The 13,930-nt window shown below is 52.4% G+C and overlaps 1 protein-coding gene across 1 annotated transcript in view; it reads right to left on the reverse strand.

The window, feature by feature from the left end:
• Window positions 1-13,930, reverse strand: part of LOC107315782 (host cell factor 1-like) — a 36,428-nt gene continuing 22,498 nt past the window's right edge. The window contains exons 7-10 of the mRNA XM_032445476.1: window positions 11,876-12,013; window positions 7,820-8,002; window positions 4,815-5,148; window positions 1-94 (exon numbers count right to left, since the gene is read on the reverse strand). Coding sequence (XP_032301367.1) covers window positions 27-94; window positions 4,815-5,148; window positions 7,820-8,002; window positions 11,876-12,013 — 723 coding nt within the window. The 3' untranslated portion in view covers window positions 1-26. The remainder of the gene's footprint in view (window positions 95-4,814; window positions 5,149-7,819; window positions 8,003-11,875; window positions 12,014-13,930) is intronic.

Genomic DNA, 13,930 nt, shown 5'->3' on the forward strand with positions numbered 1-13,930 from the left:
TAGGGCAGCCCCATAGCGGCCCACACTCACATGTCGGGGGAGGACAGCGGCCGCTTGGTGGCAGGTTTGGCCCCGGCGCCATCTTTGCTGGATTCTATGGGGCAGAGATGTGGGGTGAGGGGGGAACATCCGGCCCCATAGGACCCACATTGACTTGTGGGCACAGGACCCCACAGCAGACCCCATCACCAACCCCCCCCCCCATAACGACCCCATGATGACCCCATACATACCCTATAATGACCCTATAAGGACTCAATGACCCTATACAGACCCTATATACCCCATATAACCCCATATTAACCCCATACAGACCCTATATGGACCGTATATGTTCCTATACTCACCCTGCAGCCACTGCACCTGGGTTGCGGGTCCATAATGACCCCATACAGACCCCATAGACCCTATAGACTCTATATAGGCCCTATAGACCCCATACAGACCCCATAGACCCCATACAGACCCCATACAGACCCCATATAACCCCATACAGACCCCATATAACCCCATACAGACCCCATACAGACCCCATATAACCCCATACAGACCCCATACAGACCCCATATACCCCATACAGACCCCATATAACCCCATACAGACCCCATATAACCCCATAAAGACCCCATATAACCCCATACAGACCCCATACAGACCCTATACGACCCCATACTCACCCTGCAGCCACCGCACCTGCATAGCAGGCCCATAATGACCCCATATACCCCATATACAGACCCCATATACCCCATAATGACCCCATACAGACCCCATAGACCCTATATAGGCCGTATAGACCCCATACAGACCCCATATAGACCCCATACTTACCCTATAAGACCCCATATAACCCCATACAGACCCTATAGAGGCCCTATAAGACCCCATACTCACCCTGCAGCCACTGCACCTGGGTTGCGGGCCCATAATGACCCCATATACCCCATACAGACCCCATAGAGGCCCTATAAGACCCCATAGAGGCCCTATAGACCCCATACTCACCCTGCAGCCACCGCACCTGGGTTGCGGGCCCATAATGACCCCATATACCCCATATACAGACCCCATATACCCCATATACCCCATACAGACCCCATATAACCCATACAGACCCCATACAGACCCCATATACCCCATACAGACCCTATAAGACCCCATACTCACCCTATAGACCCCATACTCACCCTGCAGCCACCGCACCTGCGTGGCGGGTCCATAATGACCCCATACAGACCCCATATAACCCCATACAGACCCCATACAGACCCTATAGACCCCATAGAGACCCTATAAGACCCCATACTCACCCTGCAGCCACCGCACCTGGGTTGCGGGCCCATAATGACCCCATACAGACCCCATATACCCCATACAGACCCCATATAACCCCATATAACCCCATACAGACCCCATATACCCCATACAGACCCTATAGACCCCATACTCACCCTGCAGCCACCGCACCTGCGTGGCTGGCCCGTAGCCCTTGTTGTTGCCATAACCCCACAATAACCCCATATAGACCCTATAGAGACCCTATACGACCCCATATAACCCCATACAGACCCCATATAACCCCATACAGACCCCATACAGACCCCATATAACCCCATACAGACCCCATATAACCCCATACAGACCCTATAGACCCCATAGAGGCCCTATAGACCCCATACTCACCCTGCAGCCACCGCACCTGTGTGGCGGGTCCGTACCCCTTGTCATTGCCATAACCCCACAATAACCCCATATAGACCCTATAGAGGCCCTATAAGACCCCATATAACCCCATACAGACCCCATACTCACCCTGCAGCCACCGGACCTGCGTTGCAGGCCCATAATGACCCCATACAGACCCCATACAGACCCCATATACCCCATATACCCCATATACAGACCCCATATACCCCATACAGACCCCATACAGACCCCATACTCACCCTATAAGACCCCATACAGACCCCATATACCCCATATACAGACCCTATAGACCCCATACAGACCCCATATACCCCTATATTGACCATATACAGACCCCATAGAGACCCTATAGACCCCATACTCACCCTGCAGCCACCGCACCTGCGTGGCGGGCCCATAATGACCCCATAACCCCACATTAACCCCACAATAACCCCATACAGACCCCATATACCCTATACAACCCCATATAACCCCATACAGACCCCATATAACCCCATACTCACCCTACAGACCCCATACTCACACTGCAGCCACTGCACCTGCGTGGCGGGTCCATAATGACCCCATATACCCCATACAGACCCCATACTCACCCTATAGAGGCCCTATAAGACCCCATACAGACCCCATACTCACCCTATAGAGGCCCTATAAGACCCCATACAGACCCTATAAGACCCCATACAGACCCTATAGACCCCATACTCACCCTGCAGCCACCGCACCTGGGTTGCGGGCCCATAATGACCCCATACAGACCCCATATAACCCCATACAGACCCTATAGAGGCCCTATAAGACCCCATATAACCCCATACAGACCCCATACAGACCCCATATACCCCATACAGACCCCATACAGACCCCATATAGCCCCATATTGACCATATACAGACCCTATAAGACCCCATACTCACCCTGCAGCCACCGCACCTGCGTGGCAGGCCCATACAGACCCCATATACCCCATACAGACCCCATATAGACCCCATACAGACCCCATATAACCCCATATAGCCCCATATAACCCCATATACCCCATACAGACCCTATAAGACCCCATACTCACCCTATAGACCCCATACTCACCCTGCAGCCACCGCACCTGGGTGGCTGGCCTGTAATGACCCCATACAGACCCCATATAACCCCATATTAACCCCATAATAACCCTATACGACCCCATATAACCCCATACAGACCCCATACTCACCCTGCAGCCACCGCACCTGCGTGGCGGGTCCATAATGACCCCATACAGACCCCATATACCCCCATACAGACCCCATATACCCCATATATAGGCCCTATAGACCCCATATAGACCCCATATACCCCATACAGACCCTATAATGACCATATAACGACCCCATACTCACCCTGCAGCCACCGCACCTGGGTAGCGGGTCCATAATGACCCCATATTCCCCATATACCCCATACAGACCCCATATAACCCCATACAGACCCCATAGACCCCATAGAGACCCTATAAGACCCCATACTCACCCTGCAGCCACCGCACCTGCATAGCAGGCCCATAATGACCCCATATACCCCATACTGCCCCTATAGAAGCCCTATACAGACCCCATATACCCCATACAGACCCCATATACCCCATACAGACCCCATACAGACCCCATAGAGGCCCTATAGACCCCATACTCACCCTGCAGCCACCGCACCTGGGTAGCGGGCCCATACAGACCCCATATACCCCATACAGACCCCATATAACCCCATACAGACCCCATATACCCCATACAGACCCCATATAACCCCATACAGACCCCATACAGACCCCATATAACCCCATACTTACCCTATAGACCCCATACTCACCCTGCAGCCACCGCACCTGCGTGGCGGGTCCGTAATGACCCCATATACAGACCCCATATACCCCATACAGACCCCATATACCCCATATACCCCATATACCCCATACAGACCCCATATACCCCATACAGACCCCATACAGACCCCATATAACCCCATACAGACCCATACTCACCCTATAGACCCCATACTCACCCTGCAGCCACCGCACCTGGGTGGTGGGTCCATAATGACCCCATACAGACCCCATAGACCCTATATAGGCCCTATAGACCCCATACTCACCCTATAAGACCCCATAGAGACCCTATAGACCCCATACTCACCGTATAAGACCCCATAGAGACCCTATAGACCCCATACTCACCCTATAAGACCCCATAGAGGCCCTATAGACCCCATACAGACCCTATACGACCCCATAGAGGCCCTATAGACCCCATACTCACCCTATAAGACCCCATACAGACCCTATAAGACCCCATACTCACCCTGCAGCCACCGCACCTGGGTGGCGGGTCCATAATGACCCCATACAGACCCCACAGACCCTATATAGACCCTATAGACCCCATACAGACCCCATATAGACCCTATATAACCCTATATTGACCATATACAGACCCTATAGACCCCATACTCACCCTGCAGCCACCGCACCTGCGTGGCGGGCCCATAATGACCCCATAATAACCCCATACAGACCCCATATACCCCATACAGACCCCATACAGACCCTATATACCCCATACAGACCCCATACAGACCCCATATACCCCATACAGACCCCATATAACCCCATACAGACCCCATATACCCCATACAGACCCCATACAGACCCCATATAACCCCATACAGACCCCATATACCCCATACAGACCCCATACAGACCCCATACAGACCCCATATACCCCATATAACCCCATACANCAGACCCCATATACCCCATACAGACCCCATACAGACCCCATACAGACCCCATATACCCCATATAACCCCATACAGACCCCATATACCCCATACAGACCCCATATACCCCATACAGACCCCATATACCCCATACAGACCCCATATACCCCACAATAACCCCATACAGACCCTATATGGACCCTACAGACCCCATACTCACCCTGCAGCCACCGCACCTGGGTGGCGGGTCCATAATGACCCCATAACCCCACATTAACCCCACAATAACCCCATACAGACCCCATATAACCCCATACAGACCTCATACTCACCCTATAAGACCCCATACTCACCCTGCAGCCACCGCACCTGGGTGGCGGGCCCGTAGCCCTTGTCGTTCCTGGCAGCGATGCGGAAGATGATGGCGGGTTTGGTGCTGTGGTCGATGTGGGCGCTGGCCAGGCTGGCGGCCGGGACCAGGCACGCGGGGCTGGGGCCGCAATAGACCCTCATAAAGGCCATGGGGGCGGCCCCCCCCCCACCGCCGGACCCACCCCCTATAGGGGTCGACCCCCCCCCTGTGGTGCCCCCAGCCCCCCCCTGGATGGCCAGGTACACTGAGTATTCCTGAACGCGGCCAGCGGGGGCTGAGGGGGGCTCCCATGTCAGGTGGGCTCCATCCGGGCTCTGATAAGAGATAAGAGAGAGAGATAAGGGGGGAGAGATTAGATAGTGATATATGGGGTATCTATGGGGCACTATGGGGTGCTATGGGGTATCTATGGGGTGTCTATGGGGCAGTATGGGGTGCTATGGGGTATCTATGGGGTGTCTATGGGGCAGTATGGGGTGCTATGGGGTATCTATGGGGGCTCCCATGTCAGGTGGGCTCCGTCCGGGCTCTGATAAGAGATAAGAGAGAGATAAGGGGGGAGAGATTAGATAGTGATATATGGGGTATCTATGGGGCAGTATGGGGCAGTATGGGGTGCTATGGGGCAGTATGGGGTGCTATGGGGTATCTATGGGGGCTCCCAGGTCAGGTGGGCTCCATCCGGGCTCTGATAAGAGATAAGAGAGAGAGATAAGGGGGGAGAGATTAGATAGTGATATATGGGATATCTATGGGGCACTATGGGGCACTGAGGGGCACTATGGGGTGCTATGGGGTATCTATGGGGCTCCCACGTCAGGTGGGCTCCATCCGGGCTCTGATAAGAGATAAGAGAGAGAGATAAGGGGGGAGAGATTAGATGGGAGGAGATAAAGGGAGGATGGGGAGCTGTGGGGTGTCTATGGGGCACTATGGGGTGCTATGGGGCAGTATGGGGTGCTATGGGGTATCTATGGGGGCTCCCATGTCAGGTGGGCTCCATCCGGGCTCTGATAAGAGATAAGAGAGAGAGATAAGGGGGAGAGATTAGATAGTGATATATAGGGTATCTATGGGGCACTATGGGGTGTCTATGGGGCAGTATGGGGTGCTATGGGGTATCTATGGGGGCTCCCACATCAGGTGGGCTCCATCCGGGCTCTGATAACAGATAAGAGAGAGATAAGAGGGGAGAGAGATTAGATGGGGGGCTGTCGGGCACTATGGGGTATCTATGGGGCACTATGGGGCACTATGGGGTGCTATGGGGTGTCTATGGGGCAGTATGGGGTGCTATGGGGTATCTATGGGGGCTCCCATGTCAGGTGGGCTCCATCCGGGCTCTGATAANTGTCTATGGGGCAGTATGGGGTGCTATGGGGTATCTATGGGGGCTCCCATGTCAGGTGGGCTCCATCCGGGCTCTGATAATAGATAAGAGAGAGATAAGGGGGGAGAGATTAGATGGGGGAGATAAAGGGAGGATGGGGCTCTATGGGGCAGTATGGGGTGCTATGGGGTATCTATGGGGGCTCCCACGTCAGGTGGGCTCCATCCGGGCTCTGATAACAGATAAGAGAGAGATAAGAGGGGAGAGAGATTAGATCGGGGGCTGTCAGGCATTATGGGGTATCTATGGGGCTCTATGGGGCACTATGGGGTATCTATGGGGCACTACGGGGCAGTATGGGGTGCTATGGGGTATCTATGGGGGCTCCCACATCAGGTGGGCTCCATCCGGGCTCTGTCAATGATAAGGGGGGAGAAAAAGTAAGGGGACAATCTATGGGGCAGTATGGGGTGCTATGGAGTATCTATGGGGCAGTATGGGGTATCTATAGGTCACAATGGGTCACTATGGGGCTGTATGGAACAGTATGGGATATCTATGAGGCTCTATGAGTCTCTATGGGGTATATATGGGGCAGTTATGGGGCACTGTGGGGCACTATAGGGCAGTATGGGTTATCTATGGGGCACTATGGGGCAGTTATGGGGCACCGTGGGGGACTATGGGGCACTATGGGATATCTATGGGGCACTATGAGGTGCTATGGGGTATCTATGGGGTGCTATGGGATATCTATGGGTCACTATGAAGCTCTATGATGTATCTATGGATCACTATGGGGCTCTATGGGGTATCTATGGGTCACTATGGGTCACTATGTGTTATCTATGTGTTATCTATGGGGCACTGTGTTATCTANTCTATGGGTCACTATGGGTCACTATGTGTTATCTATGTGTTATCTATGGGGCACTGTGTTATCTATGGGTCACTATGGGGCTCTATGGGGCACTATGGGGTCTCTATGGGTCACTATGGGTCCCTATGGGGCTCTATGGGTTACCTATGGGTCACTATGTGTTATCTATGGGTCACTATGGATCACTATGGGGCTCTATGATGTATCTATGAGTCACTATGGGGCTCTATGATGTATCTATGGATCACTATGGGGCTCTATGGGTCCCTATGGGGTCTCTATGGGGTCTCTATGGGCCACTATGTGTTATCTATAGGTCTCTATAGGGCACTATGATGTATCTATGGGTCTCTATGGGGCACTATGATGTATCTATGGGTCCCTATGGGGTATCTATGGGTCGCTATGGGTCACTATGGGTCTCTATGGGGCACTATGGGGTCTCTATGGGTCCCTATGGGGTATCTATGGGTCGCTATGGGGTCTCTATGGGGTATCTATGGGTCCCTATGGGGTCTCTATGGGTCCCTATGGGGTCTCTATGGGTCACTATGGGGCTCTATGGGTCACTATGTGTTATCTATGTGTTATCTATGGGGCACTGTGTTATCTATGGGGTCTCTATGGGTCCCTATGGGGGCACTATGGGGTATCTATGGGTCCCTATGGGGTATCTATGGGTCTCTATGGGTCCCTATGGGGTATCTATGGGTCTCTATGGGGCACTATGGGGTATCTATGGGGTCTCTATGTGTCGCTATGGGTCTGTCCGTACCTTGCTGATCTTGATGGCGCAGGGTGCCCCGGGGAAGCCGGGCAGACACGTTTTGAAGGCGCTGACGTCGGAGAAGGGGCCGCGGCCGCACGCGTTCAACGCGCACACGCGGAACTTGTACGCGGTGCCGGGCTGAAGCTCCGCCCTACGCAGCGAGGAGTGGTCGGGGGGGAACTGCTCCTCCTATGGGGAGATATGGGGAGATAGATGGGGTTATAGGGGGAGATTGGTTATTAGGGGATGATATGGGGGAGATATGGGTTATAGGGGGGGATAGTGGGGTTCATATGGGGGGACGATTGGTGTTATATGGTGGGGAGATAATGGATTTATAAGGGGGGATCTATTGGGGTTATAGGGGGGGATATGGGCGGATATATGGGGTTCATAGGCGGGTATAGGCGGGGAGATACGATGGGGGGAATTGGGGTTATTAGGGGAGATTATGTGGTATATATGGGGATATGGGGTTAGTAGGGGAATATATGGGGATATATGGGAGAGTATTGGGCTTACTAGGTGTAAGGGGGCAGATATGAAGGAGATATGGGGGTATTTAGGGGTAATAGGGGGAGAGTATGGGGTTATAGGGGGATATGGGGGTTATAGGGGGAAGTGGGGGATAGATATGGGTGATAGGGGAGATACTGGGGTTATGGGGGAACGAATGGGTTATAAGGGGGAGATATGGGATGAAGGGGAAGATATGGTTATAAGGGGAGATATTGCGGGAGAATATGGGGTTATAAGGGTAAAGGGGGGAGATATGGGGTGTGTTAGAAGATCCATTATGGATATAGGGGGAGATATGGGGTAATATGGGGGGAGATATGGGGAGATATGGGAGATACTGGCGGGGATATGGGATATCTGGGGTATAGGGAGGAGATATGAGGTTTATGGGGGTTAATAAGGGGGAGATATGGGTTATAGGGAGAATATGGTGTTAATAAGGGGGCGATATGGGTTAGTAGGGGGGGAGAATGGGGGGTTATGGGGGCTGAAGCTCCGCCCTAAACGTGAGCGAGGTAGTGGTTCGGGGGGGAAGCTGCTCCTCCTATTGTGGAGATACCCTGGGAGATAGATGGGTAACGGGGGGGGGGAAGAAAAACAAATCAATAATTGGGGGGGGGGGGGGGTTTATAGGAGGTTTATACGGGGAAATATGGGCTATACCGGGGTTAACTAGGGGGAATATGGGGTCATAGGGGTTATAGGGGGGGAGATATTATGGGGTTAGTAAGGGGGGATTATCTGGGGGAGATATGATGTTATAGGGGTTATCAGGGGAAGATAGGGAGAATAGGGGAGATATAGGTTATAGGGGGAGATATGGTTATAGGGGTAATAGGGTGGAAATATGGGGTTATAGGGGGAGAATGATGGGGTTATAGGAAAATATGGGCGTTATCACGGGGGTAATAGTGGAGGTATGGTTAAAGGGTAATAGGGGGATATGGGGTTAATAAGGAGTGGAGAATATGGGTTATTAGTGGGATATATGGTTTAATAGGGTGAGATATGGGGAAATATTGGGGTTGATAGGAGGAGATATGGGTTATATGGGGGGGTATGGGGGGAGATTATGAGTTATAGGGGAGATTTGGGTATATGGCGGGTGGATAGTTGGGTTATGGGGGGGCTGAAGTCTCCCCCCTAAACGCAGCGAGTGATGGATCGGGGGAACTGCCTCCTCTATGGGGAAGATTAGGTTATAGGGGGAGATAGGGTTATAGGGGGGAGGTAGGGGTTCAGGGGAGACGTATGGGGTTATACGGGGGGAGGTAGTGGGGTTAACAGGGGGAGTATATGGAGTTATAGGGTAGAATATTGGAGATATGGGGGATATGGTTTAAATAGGGTAATAGGGGAGATTATTGGGGCCTATATTGGGTGAGATATGGTGAATTATGGGGGGAATAGGGTATAGGGGGAAAATAGGGGAGATTATGGTTAAGGGGTTAAGTGGTGGGGCTGAAGCTCCGTCCCCAGCCCTACGGAGCGAGAGTGTCGGGGGGACCTGCTCCCTCCTATGCGGGATATATGGGGAGATATATGGGTATGAGGTAATTAGGGGAGATATAGGGGAGATATGGGAAGTTGTGCGTTATATTTGGTGGGGGAGATAGGGAGCTGATAGGGGAATATGTGGTTGATAGGGAGAGATATGGGGAGATATGGTGGATCATGGGGTTTATCAAGGGGGGATAATGGGGTATGATATGGGGTTATATGGGGTAACTAGGGTGGAGACCTACTGGGGTTATTAGGGGATATGGGTTAATTGGGGTGGAGATATGGGGGATATAATGGGGGTAGTATATGGGTTATAGGGGGATATATGGGGATTGGGTTATAGGGGGGGGAGATATGGGGTTATAGGGGGGAGATAGGGAGTGATAGGGGGAGATATGGGGTTATAGGGGGGAGATATGGGGAGATATCTGGGGGAGATATGGGTTATAGGGGGGTATATCGGTTATTAATGGGGGAGATATGGGGTTATAGGGGGGAGATATGGGGTTATAAAGGGGATATGGGGGGAGATATGGGGTTATAGTGGGGAGATATGGGGTATGAGGGCGAGATATGGGGTTATGGGGGAGATAATGGGAGTCTACCTAGCGCGGGGCTACTGGGGGGAGATATGGGGTGATATGGGGGGCTACAACGTCACAACAACACAACACAATGTCACAATGACACAACAACACAACAACACAACACAATGACACAACCCCGTATCCCCACACTGACGTCGCTGGTTGCGTTGCTGGGCGGCAGGAAGAAGTGTGAACACAACACAACACAATGACACAACATGACACAACAACACAACACAGCACAACGACCCAACACAATGACACAACACAACAACCCAATGACACAACAACACAACACAATAACACAATGACACCACACCACACCACACCACAACAACACAACACAATGACACAACAACACAATGACACAACAACACCACAACACAACACAACACAATGACACAATGACACAACAACACAACCCAACCCAACACAACACAACAACACAACAACACAACAACCCAACCCAACACAACAACACAACACAACAACGCAACCCAACACAACACAACAACACAACAGCACAACAACACAACCCAACACAACCCAACAACACAACACAACAACACAACCCAACCCAACACAACAACACAACAACACAACACAACGACACAACACAACAACACAACACAACACAACATCACAACCCAACACAACACAACAACACAACAACGCAACCCAACACAACACAACAACACAACAGCACAACAACACAACCCAACACAACACAACAACACAACCCAACACAACACAACAACACAACCCAACACAACACAACAACACAACCCAACACAACAACACAACCCAACACAACACAACAACACAACAACACAACACAACCCAACACAACACAACAACACAACAACACAACATCACAATAACACAACCCAACACAATGACACAACGACACAATGACACAACAGCACAATGACACAACAACACAACAACACAACACAACCCCATTCCATCCCCCACTGACGTCGCTGGTTGCGTTGCTGGGCAGCAGGAAGAAGTGTGAACACAACACAATGACACAACAACACAACACAACGACACAACACAACACAACACAACAACACAACCCCATTCCATCCCCCACTGACGTCGCTGGTTGCGTTGCTGGGCGGCAGGAAGAAGTGTGAACACAACACAACAACAACACAACACAACAACACAACACAACAACACAACACAACATGACACAACAACACAACACAATGACACAACAACACAACAACACCACACCACACCACAACACGACACAACAACACAATGACACAACAACACAACAACACAACACAACACAACCCCATATCCCCCCACTGACGTCGCTGGTGGCGTTGCTGGGCGGCAGGAAGAAGTGTGAACACAACACAACGACACAACAACACAACAACACAACACAATGACACAACAACACAACACAACCCCCCCGTTCTATCCCCGCACTGACGTCGCCGGTTGCGTTGCTGGGCGGCAGGAAGAAGTGTGTGACGACGGCGGTGGTGCCGCGGATGACGCCCACGTCGAACCACTGCGGCTCCTTCTTGGGGGGCGGCGCCTTCGGGGGGGACGTGCCCGGCTCCACCTTCTGTGGGACCCACAGATGGATGGTCAGAGACCCATAGAGACCCATAGAGACCCATAGAAACCCCATAGGGACACATTGAGACCCATAGAGACCCATAGGGACCCATAGGGACAGTCAGAGCCCATAGAGACCCATAGAGACCCATAGAGACCCACACAGGGACAGTCAGAGACCCATAGAGACCCATAGAGACCCATAGAGACCCAAAGAGACCCATAGAGACCCATAAAGACCCCATAGAGACCCACAGAGAGCCCATAGAGACCCATAGGGACCCACACATGGACAGTCAGAGCCCATAGAGACCCATAGAGACCCATAGAGACCCATAGGGACCCCATAGAGACCCACACAGGGACAGTCAGAGACCATAGGGACACATAGGGACCCATAGGGACCCCATAGAGACCCATAGGGACCCCACAGAGACCCATAGGGACCCCATAGAGACCCATAGGGACCCCATAGAGACCCATAGAGACCCACACAGGGACAGTCAGAGACCATAGGGACACATAGGGACCCATAGAGACCCACAGGAACCCACACATGGACAGTCAGAGCCCATAGAGACCCATAGAGACCCATAGAGACCCATAGAGACCCAAAGAGACCCATAGGGACCCCACAGAGACCCATAGAGACTCCATAGAGACCCATAGGGACCCATAGGGACCCCATAGAGACCCATAGGGACCCACACAGGGACAGTCAGAGACCATAGGGACACATAGAGACCCCATAGGGACCCATAGAGACCCATAGAGCCCCATAGAGACCCACACATGGACAGTCAGAGACCCATAGGGACCCATAGGGACCCACACATGGACAGTCAGAGCCCATAGAGACCCATAAGGACCCACAGCGCCCCACTAAGCCCCACAGAGACCCCATAGAGCCCCATAGCACCCCACTGAGAGCACATAGGGCCCCATAGAGACCACATAGAGCCCCACTGAGAGCCCATAGGGACCCTCAGGGACCCATAGGGACCCACACATGGACAGTCAGAGCCCATAGAGACCCCATAGAGACCCATAGGGACCCACACAGGGACAGTCAGAGACCATAGGGACACATAGGGACCCATAGGGACCCCATAGAGACCCATAGGGACCCACACAGGGACAGTCAGAGCCCATAGGGACACATAGGGACCCATAGAGATCCATAGAGACCCCATAGAGACCCCATAGGGACCCACACAGGGACAGTCAGAGACCATAGGGACACAGAGGAACACATAGAGACCCCATAGAGACCCATAGGGACCCCACAGAGACCCATAGAGACCCCATAGAGACCCATAGGGACCCATAGGGACCCCATAGAGACCCATAGGGACCCATAGGGACCCCATAGAGATCCATAGGGACCCATAGGGACCCCATAGAGACCCACACAGGGACGGTCAGAGACCATAGGGACACCTAGGGACACATAGGGACCCATAGAGACCCCATAGAGACCCACAGAGCCCCATAGAGACCCACACATGGACAGTCAGAGACCCATAGAGACCCATAGAGACCCAAAGAGACCCATAGAGACCCATAAAGACCACATAGAGACCCCATAGAAACCCATAGAGACCCATAAAGACCACATAGAGACCCCATAGAAACCCATAGAGCCCATAGAGACCCATAGGGCCCCACTGAGCCCCACAGAGACCCATAGAGACCACATAGAGCCCCATAAAGCCCCACAGCACCCCACTGAGAGCACATAGGACCCCACAGAGCCCCACAGAGATCCTATAGAACCCCATTGAGAGCCCATAGAGATCATACAGCCCCATAGAGCCCATAGAGCCCACAGAGCCCCACTGAGCCACACTCAGAGCACATAGGGCCCCATAGAGAGCCATAGAGACCCATAGAGACCCCACAGCGCCCCACTGAGAGCCCATAG

The sequence above is a fragment of the Coturnix japonica genome, chromosome 6 (genome assembly GCF_001577835.2).
Source record: "Coturnix japonica isolate 7356 chromosome 6, Coturnix japonica 2.1, whole genome shotgun sequence".
Lineage (NCBI taxonomy): Eukaryota > Metazoa > Chordata > Aves > Galliformes > Phasianidae > Coturnix > Coturnix japonica.